This window comes from Xylocopa sonorina, chromosome 4 (genome assembly GCF_050948175.1).
Source record: "Xylocopa sonorina isolate GNS202 chromosome 4, iyXylSono1_principal, whole genome shotgun sequence".
NCBI lineage: Eukaryota > Metazoa > Arthropoda > Insecta > Hymenoptera > Apidae > Xylocopa > Xylocopa sonorina.
In genome coordinates this window covers 7,161,574-7,175,420 of record NC_135196.1, presented here as the reverse complement: position 1 = coordinate 7,175,420, position 13,847 = coordinate 7,161,574, and the positions used below count along the sequence as shown (strand labels likewise).

At 41.0% G+C, this 13,847-nt stretch overlaps 2 protein-coding genes across 10 annotated transcripts in view; both read right to left on the bottom strand.

The window, feature by feature from the left end:
- Positions 1–1,069: 1,069 nt before the first annotated feature.
- On the bottom strand, positions 1,070–3,875 carry Ints11 (integrator complex subunit 11). Its single transcript, XM_076893963.1, has 5 exons — positions 3,618–3,875; positions 3,218–3,470; positions 2,637–3,059; positions 1,744–2,568; positions 1,070–1,509 (listed from the first exon to the last, which is right to left on the bottom strand). Exons 2-5 carry the CDS (start codon positions 3,464–3,466, stop codon positions 1,219–1,221), a joined length of 1,788 nt encoding a protein of 595 aa, XP_076750078.1. The 5' UTR covers positions 3,467–3,470; positions 3,618–3,875; the 3' UTR covers positions 1,070–1,218.
- An 8,245-nt stretch (positions 3,876–12,120) lies between these two features.
- Positions 12,121–13,847, bottom strand: part of Nrx-1 (neurexin 1) — a 345,279-nt gene continuing 343,552 nt past the window's right edge. For 8 of the 9 annotated variants that reach the window (XM_076893320.1, XM_076893322.1, XM_076893323.1 and 5 more), the window contains one exon: positions 12,121–12,892. In XM_076893320.1, coding sequence (XP_076749435.1) covers positions 12,481–12,892 — 412 coding nt within the window. In that variant the 3' untranslated portion in view covers positions 12,121–12,480. The remainder of the gene's footprint in view (positions 12,893–13,847) is intronic. The other variant, XM_076893321.1, reaches the window with a different exon arrangement.

Below are 13,847 nucleotides of genomic sequence, written 5' to 3'. Positions count from 1 at the left end.
CATTAATAGAGCAATTTTTTTCTTAGCTAATAACTGACGTCAGAACTCTTAAAAATAATTTTTATATTATTGAAAGATTTGTATAATAAGTTCAATTCGTCAATCAATGTGCAATACACAAGTTCATGTGATCATTTGTATAAAAGTTAATATGTACTATGTTCAATAGATTCTGAATGATAACTTTAAATTGATGAACAAATAATTAATTTTATAAAATGGAAGAAATCATGCACAATTTTGCTGAACACGTAAGCCTGTTCAAAAATATATTTGATCATATTATTGGATTACAATAAAGTAAATAAGTTGTATTAACAAATTTATATTTTAAATATTCTTTAAGGGCATGAAATTTAAGTTATCAAATAGCGTAAATTATATATATAATTTATACGCATTTAACAAAGCGTTTATTATAATTTTGATGTTAGCTTATTTTTGAGAGCAGTTACAATTTTTCGTATAATCTAACACTGCAAAATATTAAACTGGCAATAATACTCTATTCTCAATATACTAAATATTTGTTCCACAAACTATTACTGTTTAATTAATTTGCAAATTTGCGTGTCTTACGCTGTACTTATTTATATTTTACGTTTAGAAAAGTAGAAAATGATTAAGCAAAAGATTATTGTTTTATTCCACGTTACATAGAATATGCGAATTTCAATAATAATAATAATTTGTAACTATTATGGATGGTTTAAGTTATTTTTCCGCATTTTATAATAATTTCAATTTCAGGACAACGGCTTTCCTTCAATCATACGCTATACTTTGTTAATATTATTAAGTTTCGATTTCAGTGAAACTGCACAGCAGCTACTTCCTCTCCGATTCCGATGATTTAAAAATATGTTGCTACGCTCAACATGTTGAATAATCTTTTCCTATTACTATTGATTTCTCTTAATTGCTGTTTAGAGTTATGAAATCGGTGTAGTTTTAATAATAAAATATATATACATATAATTGCAAACATAATTATTTTTATATTTATTTTAGTATGCAACTTCAAAATAGATGTATTTCTATTATTTAGTAAAAAATGATTTGTACAGTTTAAAGAAGTATCATAATTTATACAAACTTTTTAATATCTATTATATAACAGTTAAGTGATTATCTTAGGGTTTTCCTCCTAATACATTTAGGAATAAGTATCTGTTTATTGTACTTTATATTATCAAATTAAAACTGCGATCTAATTGATTAATTCAACATGGTTTGTAAAAATCCTAAAATATAACTACCTAAATCTTCATCCTGATTTGTCCATGAAACGTACACACTTTTCTGATCATCTTCATCACCTTCTACTTTTACTAAAACAGATTCGACAGATATCGATCCTTCTGTCAACTGAACTGTCCAACCTGATAATCTTTCCTTCAGAGGTTGTAATAATTTTAAGGTCGTCGAATGTGCCGGGCCAGGGTCTCTCACTTGAACAGTGGATGTAAATCGTACCACATGTTTAGTTATACCTGCAGCTTTCGTTACCTCAACAAAAATTTATTTCGTTACTTGTTATATTCTAATTACCTATACAACTTTCAAAGTCATGATACAATCTAAAAGCAGGTGTTTTGTCATGTAAAATTATATTTAAAATATACATCCTTAGGTAATTTTTTTTAGGGCGGAATTGTCTCTTTCTCGGTTGTACCATGATTTTGAAAATATTGTAATTAACGAAATTGGAAATAAAAGCATAATACGAAATAAAATAATTACTTCATCCGCATCCACGAGACACGCCCCATCTTCTCGTAGCATTAAAACACTATGAAGTAATCTTCGCCGTTTCGGATCTGGAGGCAAAGCTGAATATCTTTTTGCTTCTGCTTTTAATAACGCTAAAGAAGCATCTACTGGTACTTTGGCAATGGTTGTGATAACACAGGTCTCACCATTCGCAGGATTATAACAATTTGTTCCAAATTCTTGTTTTATTTTTTCTTTTAAGAACTCCATCTTGGCAAATTCTCCATGTACAAGCATAACATTTTTTGGTTCACAATATTGTATTAATTGCATGATACCTTTCGCATCGGCATGGGCAGAGAACGACATGTATTCTACTGCCATTTTAACTTCCACAATTTGTCGATTTTCAAATTCGATTCTTCTAGAGCCATTTAAAACTTTATGTCCCACGGTACCTTGGACACAAAATCCAGGCATGATAACCATGTTTGATTCGTTTGGTGCCCATTTTTTGAAAATCTGTAAAGACAATCCTGCATGCAACATGCCTGGTGTTGCAAACACTACCATGGCTCCAGGATTATCAATGTATGCTTTATCGAATGGCTTTATGTGTTTAAACTCGAACATATTTCTTTGTACAAAAGTTTTTTTTATTTTTTGATTAGTCCAAGTAATAAACATTTTGTAATAATTATTAGCTTTTTCGGTCAATCCTAAAGCAAAATATACAGGAACCTTCAAATTCATTCGTTCCCAATATGTTTCTAACAGTATACAAAGTTCTTGTGCACGTCCAAGGGCGAATACAGGTATCAATACTTTTCCACCTCTATCTATACATTCATGAACCTAAACGATACTTGCATTAGTCTTACATACAATTCAACATATATATATTACCAATCATTTGAACGTACTTTCTTTAAGAAATCTCTTTCTCTGCATCTCTTAGAATCTCTAATAGTTGTTGCATACGTTGATTCAGATATCAACAAATCTGGTCTGCATTTATCTATCCATGCAGCACCTAAGTGTCTATCAGGAGTCATGTTGTAGTCTCCAGTATATACAATTGACTGTGAACCAACACGAATCGAAAACATTGCAGCACCTAGTACGTGCCCAGCGTAATATGCTTTTATTTCCAATTCCGAGTCAACCATCACAGATTGATGCAACGTAACAGCTATAACTTTTTTCATACAATCTTTTATCATTTGCGACGTGAAGAAATTACTTTCTCCCTTGCGCTCCACTGCAACTTTCCTCATGTCTTCAAGTAAAATTGGTGCGATAGCTTTTGTTGGATGTGTCATGTAAATTGGGCCAGTGTAACCTACCTACAAGTGATATCATTTGTCAAGAAAAAAATACATTTCATTCCTGAGACATTCCAAGGCCTATAAAATTCTATTTGTTGAAACCTTTTCTAATCTTATGAACTTAGGGCCCTTTTCATTAGCCACTGATGATGCATAATTAATATGTTTTGTATTACCATTTCTGTGAAATATGGCAGAGCCCCGCAATGATCTAAATGAAAGTGCGAGATGATCACACAATCTATGTATGTAGTTGCAGGTCCTTCTGGGACTATGTACGAAAAATCTGGGAATCGTCTTTCATCATTGAAGCCCATATGCATGCCACAATCCAACATAATATTTTTCCCACCCATCGAGACAAGAATACAGCTTCTTCCAACATCTTGCCCTGCTCCTAAAGGAGTGACCTTAATATCCGGCATTTCCCTATGCGATAGAAAACGATACAATTATTTTACTTAATTACAAGATATCACACGACTCAAAATATTATCTATTTCAATAATTGAAACAAATTTCAGTGAACAGTTTACAGTGAACTTTTTCTTGTTTCAGTTACAGTAGTTAACCTACACTCTGAGATTCTGCTGACGGTTTGAAAATGCTTATTCGTTACGTTACTGAAGATAATTAATATAAGCAAATATTATTTGATGATTTCTCATTTCGATGTTCCTTTTTCTTAAATCGAAAAGTATCATTTGTTATTGCAACATGTTTCCATCATCTATTTTTTACCGCTCCTCAGTAAACATAATCTTATCAAGTATATTAGTTGCTAAAGGTGCATTCAACATTGCGTACACTTGTTTAAATTGGTACACGGAATGCGAAATATTTTATGCATGTAATAATCTTTACACGTCACATTTTGTTCATTCGAACAATTAATAACGTGCGATTTGTATTAAAAAATTAAATTCAATATGTCAGAGAGGAAATAGCGGTCCTCATACTTGGAATTTCGTTATCCCTTAGGGCAAGTGCTGCACCACGCAGTCATTTCCAGCAAAATGTAGTGATCTAACGTGTTTGACATATTTGACAAAGATAAGTATATGAAATATATATACTAATTATAAATATTTCCAGAGACCACTCCTTATCTACTATTTCCTTTATACTTATTGGTAATTGACATTTACTATGTATGAAACCCTTTAATTTTCATTGAATGAAAAGAGTAAAATAAGTTATATCTTCTGCCTTGGAGGTAAGAGAGAGAAAGATATATAGGAAGGCTATAAGAAAGAGTGAGACAGATGATAGAGACCCTCTTCTAGGACCCCTGGCGCTATCTCTGTAAAAAGTGCTCAAACTGGTCGCTCAGCATTATCGACAGCGAAGTGAACTACTGAAGACTACTAGCGCCATCTCTGGAGAAAAAAGCGAAACTAATTACCGACCTTGTTTCAGCGCTGCTCCAAGAGATGGCGCTACTAGTCTTCAGTAGTTCACTTCGCTGTCGATAACGCTGAGCGACCAGTTTGAGCACTTTTCACAGAGATGGCGCCAGGGGTTCTTCAGAAGGGTAGGTAACATCTGTCTCACTCTTTTCTATAGCTTTCATATATATCTTTCTCTCTCTTACCTCTAAAGCGCGAGATACAATTCATCCGACTCTTTCCACTCAATGAAAATTAAAGAATTTCTTTATTTAATCAGCAGTGCTCTAAAATTCTGCAATTAAGCTGCGTTTAGGATTCAAAATGAAACGAACCCTTCAAGCGTGATGAACGCATATACAGTTCACCTGCAGTTTTCATTTCACACAAAATTTCTTTGCTTACGTGCGACGGAATAAGAAAACGGATTATATCAGCAGAAAGTTTAGTGAATGAAGAAGTTTTTGCGATAGGGATAAAAAGAAAAGATTGCCTTCCGTCGTTGGTGATCGAATTCAGAGCGATCGTCAACGTGTCAACTCTATTCCACCGATCCTCTAGACAGCTCTTACGGAATGGTATACAGGCAGGATTGTACACATTTTCAATACTTTATTCATATAATTTCGTAGTTACGGCATTTATCTCTATATATGTACAACATCTCCGATTTTCCAAGAGACTTTGCAATCTGTCTGCGCGCGTTGCCACACAACTGAAACGTGTACGTGTACATGTATCGGTATCTGTGTGATTCGTGTTGTACGCTGCGTTCGATAACTTCCGGAAGCGTGTATGGCCGACGAGTGTTCCTCATTCTCGCTCGTAACTTTACTTGCGTCCGCTTCGTTCGTTTCCTATACCTAAAAAAAAAAAAGGAAAAAAAAAACATACGCAGAACGCTACAGCGAAAGGAAGGAATGGAAGAATCTGCAAATCGGCCGCGTTCGATCGTCGACGATCTCGCAAGTCGAGGTCGCCAACGGAACGGCGCAAGGGGCATCGCGCTAACGTGTAAAAAATCTAAATGCATCGTTTTACAGCTACAGCTCGTATCTCTATCGCGCAGCTCGTTCGCGTTTCGCTCGTTAAGTACCCGAGAAATGAAAGGGTTGTCCAACGACCTCGTCGAGAACGAAGCGTTGGAACCGTCAATGGTCTCTCTCGTTTCGAGGTGAGACGATGGCGGTACGCGCTTGAACAGACGCGTACGACTTGTTACGCGTGTGTATACCCTTTCCTGTCCGAGGAGGATCGATCGTGTGCACGCGACACATAATTTATTACGCGAATCCTTCGAATCCTACTGTACATACACACACACACATCGAATAGTATACATGTATACGTGTAAAAATCGTGGTGGGAGGGTAGCGTCAGCTTGTTGAAGAACAAAAAAATATTCCGCGACCGCTGTCGATCGTTGAGTCTCCCGGGAACTTCGCTGCGAACGCCGGTCCTCCGCTCTCTTAAGTTCACGTTCGGTTTCTGACCAACTTCACCGACAGAGTTCTCACTTTTCACTATCTAGGGATTAATTAAATCGGTTCAGCTCGCCCGTACGTAATATCAGTTACTGTACAATTGTAAAATATAATTCCATCTAGCTATAGCGACTCTAGATACGCTTGTGTGTGAGCTTACTGGTGTTTTTTTTTCGTTTTTCTTTTTATTCTTTCCTCTATTTAATATCTGTAGTATCGTACTAACGACTTTTCGGTTCGCGATCATCTGTTACTCCAATCTTCTTCAGCGACCATCTTTCTCTCCCTCATTCTTCCTCTTTCTCGCGCACACATACGTTCATGCACGCACGATACTCGTCTCATTCATTCGTTAATTATTCTCTTCCCTCTATCTCCGTGCTTCATCTCGCATGCTCTCTTCGTTGACGCGCTTACGCTTCAAACGGTTCAGTTTTGGTATCCGCGACACGCTTAAGTTCGAGGACCCATGGTTTAGTCTTAGAGTAACATCTCGCTTGGTAAAGATATCTTATCAGAAGTTAATTATAGTTTTAACATAAGTGTTAGTCGTCGGTACACCGAAGGATATGCAGATAGAGAGATAGTTTGGAGGGCAGTGATAACAATATGTTCGCGTTCCTGGCTGGTGGTTTTAATTGCACGTCGTTCTCGATTAATGGCCACGCGCCACCGCTGGTGGCACGCGAGGGATGGTAATCGGCGTACTTAATCGCTCCAAACGGGGAAAAGGGCAACGGTACTTTCATATTAACGAACACGTACATTTAATCGCCGACGAATTATGCTCGCAGGCATTGACGTGCTCGGCTACACGATCAGATAATCAAGTGTTCGATTTTAGTCAAAGGATGGATGGTTTTACCAGCTCTATGCTCGTTTATCGAGAATAATCTTCGTACTGTTCTCCAATCCTGACCTTGAATGTTTCTCTCGTCTGTGTGTTATAAAAGAGACGTTTAATTGCACTTGTGCGGTTTGTAACGAACTATCGCCTAATTGCATGTAAATAATAACTTAACAAAGGATGGAACAGTGGAAGAAGAAATAAAAATTTGTCCCCTTGTTTTCGATCAAATTTTAAAGAAAAACGTATCCGCAATGGTAGAGCAATTAGTTCGAATCTTAAGTCTTACACACGTTGAACTCGCGAATAACGTGTAGGTCGGTAGTTTCGAAAGGCGGCGTGCAACATCGAGCGGAGTTACGCAGGAAATGAAACGTGGATTTCTCAACAGTCGAAAACGTTTTATTTTAGTCACATTGCCATTAGTTCTCCCGTTAATACGAAAGTGCCAGAGACGTGCCACGTTAGCTACGCACGCGGATGTTCGTTTCCACGTCGAGTCTGCTGTCATTTTCACCGATCGAACCGCGATCGCGAGTCGCCTCGTATCCAGTCGAACGGTACTTTCGTCGTCGATCGATGACACCGGAACAATGACACTTCCGCCTGGATCGTTGCTTAAATGCTCTGTGTAATCGCGGCTATATATCGTTAAGACTGCCCGCTCAACTTTAGCCGCGTGAATATGCGAGATCCACGTCGATCTATCGTTCCTTTTTACTTTTTACAGCTCGCGAATGATCTCTGGGTTGCGACACCGCAAAAAGTTCGTAGCAAAGTCGAGGATTATCGTGGCATTCCCTACGTAAGCGTCGTGCAACGGCGATTGCTACTGTTCGATCGTGCTGATTCGGCCAAGTTTCCGCGGCAGGAAACGCGGAGAGCGATAGGAAACGAGCGACGAAAGAATGAAAAAGTAGAAAAGAGAAGGGGCTTTCATTTCGAACGGGAAAAATCGCGCAATATTGGCTCCCTTCAGGTCTCGCGCGATTCAGATATGGAACGGTGCTTTGATATTAGTCGATGGCTGCACGCGTCGCGTGGCCCTTTCTTTTTTCGTTCGATACTTGGAGGCTTTGCGTCAGAAACAATTTCTTTGCTGCGCGAACGATATTCTGATGGCTCTCTCAGACGCGCAGATACACGCATCTTTCTTTTTTCTTTTTTTTTTTAACGAGAAAATCAGCGCTGCGTCGACAAACCGTGAGAGGTTCGCCGATTCGTCTTATTGTCCCATCGACTTTGAAATTTCCCGCGTGGAATGGACGATCTGATCCAGAATAGTTTCACTTTGATATGCGTTCGATTTGGTTCGGGCATTACTTTTGATTCAGACGCGTTACTATTGGTTCCCTGAGAGCCTGTACTCCGACATCATTGAAAGCGACTCTGCGTCGACGTTTTTCATCTTGAATTTGCCCAACAACGGTGTCCAGTTACTTTTGTAAACAATTGACAAAGGAATCTGATATGGACAGTCGTAAAAAATTGTATGGATCCGAAAATACTCGAATACGCTATTCTCGGTTACTCTAATCTAATTCATTTAGAAACTTCCTTTTCTCTTTTTTTTTTTTTTTATCAAGATCTATTAAATGCCAAACGACTTGACGTTCTTATTTATCGAAGAGTTCCGTGAAATCGTTAAATTCGGAGATGTAAGAAGAAAAGACTAGGATAAAGTGCTGAGTCAAAGTTGAAGCGAGAGAGTCCGCGAAACTTTCGAACGAAGACGAAAATTGACGTGCAAATAGGAAAAGAGCGTATCCGCGGTTCCTCGCGATACTTTAAGCGTGGCAATCGTAGAAAGTGATAAGAGAATATTCACTTTGACTATGGTAATTGAACTGTAACAAGAACGGAGCCCCGTTAAGTCAGCGGGGACGCGGACTACGCGATAACGAGGTTAACGAGCCCACTCGTTAGCGAGCGAGTCACGAGTCGAACTCGTGCAAGAATTAACAGGGAATCTGATACGAAAATCGTAGACGAACTTCTTAAAGGTAGTTCGTAGAGAGAACAGTGTAAAATCGAATCGTGAACAAAGGCGAAACTTGCCGGCGTTCCTCGATCTCGCAACCATCGTGACAGTCATTAAAGTACACCACTTTCGTTTACTCCAAGAGTCACGAATCACGAAAGAAAGAGCTCTCACTTTGCCCTCTCGTCTGTCTCTTTCGATTCACTCAAATTCGATGTATTCTCTTTCATCCTTCCATCTCTTTTTTATTAACCGTCATTCATCGAACGATTGGGTTCCACGATGTTCGAGGGGCACGGTTTCTGGAGAAAATGGCGGTCCTTGGCTCGCGCTGAGCGCTTCGTAAACCTTCAACAATCGGGCGTTCCTCGTCCCGTCTTTCAGATACGGTTCAAACGATCCCCTTTCTGCTTCGCTTAATCATCACTCTCACATTTCCGCTCTCCCATTCATCGTTTCGCTTTAATCGCGACTACACGCAGTTGCGTCGATTCGATAACGAGTCGATCGTTCCGTGAGTGCAGTTGAATAGCTGGCAAATTAGCGGCAATTATCTTTCGAACCGCGCATCGAACGATCGTTAAATTAATTTCAGTCGTAGAACCCTCGTCACGATGGCGCACCACGTTTTATCGCTTCTTCGCGAATCCATTCATCGAGGTTCTACGAGAGCTTTGCCGTTCTCCAAGAAACGTTTCAAGGGCCGATCTTTCGAAACGAACACGTAATAAAGGAGATCGAATTACCGAGAACAATTAGCGACCTAGATTACAGATGTTCAGTGTGCTGGATTTAAACGCGCACACGCTAGTTCTGCGTTCTACGAACCAACCGAGCGGCTTGCGGTCTGGACTGGTGCCATTTCGAATCAATCAACGGTTGCGACTACCTAACGACCGGGAGAACGTACGAAATGTTACTCGATTTGTACATTTTTCTAAAATAGAATTCTCTCAGGTACTAAAGCCATTAGAAATTTTCAAGGTTCGTGCCGTGCATCGTACCAGAATGTACGGGGTGTTCTCGATTTGGTGGTACAACCGAAACATTCTCCCATTCGAGACCTCGTTTCTCAGGAGATTCGATCGAAAAGTTCGCTAACTACGCTTGGCTACCCAGCAAATAAATATAGTACGCATTCTGCTTAAAAAAAGACGTCGAAAGAGTGGAGTAACATTTTTCCGTACGACGCTTCAATTCTGCAGAAAATCAATAGATTGTATTAAATAAATAAATTTAATCTTGAACGACAACTCATTCGCATCATTCGAGTGACAGAAAATGGCACTCTTAATCTCGATTTTCGTTTGTACTACATCCATTTGCCAATTGATTAGCAAGCGCACTTGTTCGACATTCAAATTCCATTTTCTTGGAAAACGAGGTTCCAAATGAAACAAAGGGAAGCGTTATTCTATAGTTTTGTCGTGTGTGTCCATCTAAATTTGTCCCGTTTCGAATCGTACCGCCACGTCGAGAACGGTCCGCGTAGTTCAGAGGAGAAACGGTGATTCGTTGCGCGCAAGCAAGAAGAAGAAGAGGACACCAGTCTGGACCAGACGCTCGTTGGGAAGCAGGATACATCGAGCAGAACAATACGAAAATATAGAACATCTCGGTGACAATTACGCCATTATCGCATTGAAGGGAAGCTCTGTTGTCTGGCGCGGGTTTATCCGCGCGTTCTCGTCGTTCACCGACGACAGGAAACTGGAAGAAGCCTCCGGAGAATTTCTAAAGAGGCGACAGAGGCTGGCGAAGACGGCTTCGTGTACATATCCTCGATATCCCACGCGATGCTAGCCAGTACAATTAACCCTTTGCGGCCCTCGAGGATCCGCGGCAGGATTCTTTTCTCGTTCGTACAAGAAAACTTTATTGCGAGTGACGAAGCTTGGTACACAGAGGTATACAGCGAGACATCTGATCGAAAGTATCACAGAAACGTCAACGAGGTTGCGCAACAACGGAATGTCGAGACGTACGAAAGTATAAAAGGAACGAAAGGTAAGCAACGGTGTATCGCAGAAACGTCGAAATAAAGGGGCATTTAAGAAGCAACAAGTGACGAAGGCTCGACTGAACGCGGTATCGGACATCAAAGGGTTAAAACACCGGTTGAACTCGACTTGTTTTTCTCCCGGCTGCACTCACACACCCTGTGTATACGTATAAGCATCGATCTGCGCATGGCTACGTGTCATTTACTACTTCGACAGTGTCCTCCGAGCGTTTTCCCGCGGGCGATCACTTACAGAACTTGCTCCCCCGCGTTTCGCGGGGACGTGTCAATTTTACGATTAAATATACATCGACGTTACTTCGAGTCGACTCGTTATGTTCAAACAAAACAGCGCAGGCCATCCTTTCTGTCCTCCTTTCACGCTCTTATCCACGCACACGGCACCACGTACACGCACACTCTCTTCCATTGTTCGTGTTAATAAAATCTATAATTTAATAAACAATTTACACGCATAACATAATCGATAAATATCGTATATGTATATATATATATATATTTTCTTCTATACAACAATAAGTTCATTAATCGCTAGATAGGATCGTTTGTATTGATACTTTCGTCCTTACGCGTTAGCTCCAACACTTTCCCACCCGTCATCTACGCGTGCACCAAATTTCAATCGAATGCTTCCTTTACTCCATTCCTCGAACCCTGAAATACGACGCGAAGCGTTCCCTAAACGCGTGTCCTTTAAATTCCCGCAAGTTCCCCGTCTTTCCTCTCGCGACTCGAAGAAGAATCAGACACGCGAGCGCTGTCACAACTGACACAACAAACCACTAACAATAGTATAGCAACAAGGAAGAAGTTTGATTTCACGCGGCGAGTCTAAGCTACCTCGCGATCTTCCACCCTCTTTCCAACCTCCTTCACCCTTCCTCGAAAGCTGCGACCATATTTCACTACGTTCGACGGTTGAAATTTGCCGGTCACGCGCGACGACAGAACGGTATCGGTAAAGTGGTTGGAACTAAAGCCGAGCGTCGTTCTAACGAAGAGTAATGACGCGACGCTGCACGTCCGCCGCCGTTCGGACACGTTTCCGATCGGCGCGACCATTCGATAGCCATCTCTCTGAACGCAGCTCCATCGGCCCTACGACCCTTCGTTTACCACCGACATTCGCACCGCCATGTTTCGCACACCCTTAAGCATCCCCAGTGGACGCGATCAGTCTCGACTCGTCCGTACCCAGGACGAGCCTCGCGACCTCCTCCTGGACGCGCGCGGTATCTACTAACAAGGTCATATCGGTACCGTCGACCAGGTTCGATCGTCGTAACAGAGGATATGCTTGTTGACGCGCCGTGGCCACGGTGCTAACGAGCATCCGCGGGGACCAGTAATTCCCTGAACGTGGTCGATGATCCTCGAGCCCGTGGTTCAATCGGCGCGCGTCACGACGTCCTGATCCAGTTCGTGACCCGTCGTACGGGAGCCGCGTTACGAGCACTGCCCCATCAGCCCACGTTCCTCCGCTTCCATCGTCCCGTTCGCCACGACGACACCTGTCTCTACGTAACATCGAGACACGCTCGAGAGAACTGTATAAACCGGATCGTTCCCCTAGCACCGAGCGGCGAGCTTAAGACGAGAGAGGCTCACACGTTCCTCGTCAAGTTCGAGGACCTGGCGTGTTCACCGGGCACGGGCCTCGAAAGCACGTGCGCAACACAAGCGGACGCATGAATCTTGAGGACGGCTGGGCCTCCTCTACACGTACCACTCTTTGATATCTATCAGTTCACGTTTCTTGTGAGTCTTGCTACCGTTGGCGCCGTTTTTCAGAGCGCCGTTGAACGCTTGGCCAGAGCCTGCGGCGCCTAAGAGCGCTGCGTTCGGGTCCTGGCAGAAGGTCTTCGTCTCGTCGACCTTGTAGCTGGTCTCAGGGCGGTTCTTGAATTTCAGGATGATCAGGATGATCAGAACGATCGCGATCAACGCCGCTGCTATGATGCCGATTATCAGGGCTGCATTCTCCGCGGCTTCGGATGTTATCCTCTTGTTGTTGTTGTTCTTGGGTGTCGTTGATATCGGCGGGTTCATCGGCCGCAGAGGCGGCTCCGTCATCTCTGTCGCGATTGTTTGAGTCGTCACGGTGGTCGATCTTTGCGTCACGACGCTACTGTAATGGTTGAAAATGGTCTTTATTAGATACACCTCGACACTGTGCGTTTGGGAGATTGCGGGGCGAGCAAGAATTATCATCGTTTCCATACGGTTTGCGTCACACGATTATTGATTGTTCTGTCAGCGAACGCGTATCACTGATTATTGTGTCAGCAGAGTAAAGAGCAGGTGCGCTTTTCGATGTCGATCTCTTTTATAAAGGCAAACAAAAGTTGCTCTCTGATCGATGATGGGGATAATTAGGAAATTGGGTTTGGTATTTGTGAGAGTCTCTGGAGGTACGTAAAAGTTAAGAGAGAGCAGCAAAGAATGTCTATTTTCTATCCTTTTATGATCTATGATGGAAACTTTGTTCTTTTCAATTGATTTTTAAAACTTTTTACAGTGACGTTAACATTGACGCCATATTGAGTGTCAATTAATTAAAATTTTTAACTGAAAATTACGATTGGAGTTTAACACTTCAAGTACATATGTGCTCATTGATTCCTTTGATGAAGTTGTGAGTCGCATCCACATTGCTATTCTGTCTATTTAAGGCAATTTGATGAGTCGATCTATTGTTAGATGTTGGATAATCGAAAGTTATTTGCGGTCGAAAGTATTTTTCGACGTGACCATTCGGAAAGATCGATAAAGCGAAGATAAATTTTGTCCGGGTTGCAGACATTTGTGCATTTTTATGTATGAAAAATTTAAATTCGTAAGAGGTGTTAAATGCGCGCCGAATGTGGAAAAATGTGTGAAATATTCAAAGTGGAATATAATATTAATAGGATGAAGTTAAATTTTGCTTGAGCTAATCAAAATTTTAATCTGCACGATCGCACTAAGTGTAACATTTGAATTTGGTAGTACCTGTAATATTAATTAGACGTTCTATTGCTTATATTTTGTAATATCTAGTTGTAATATTATATTATGTGTATTATAACGTTTAAGGTACCGAA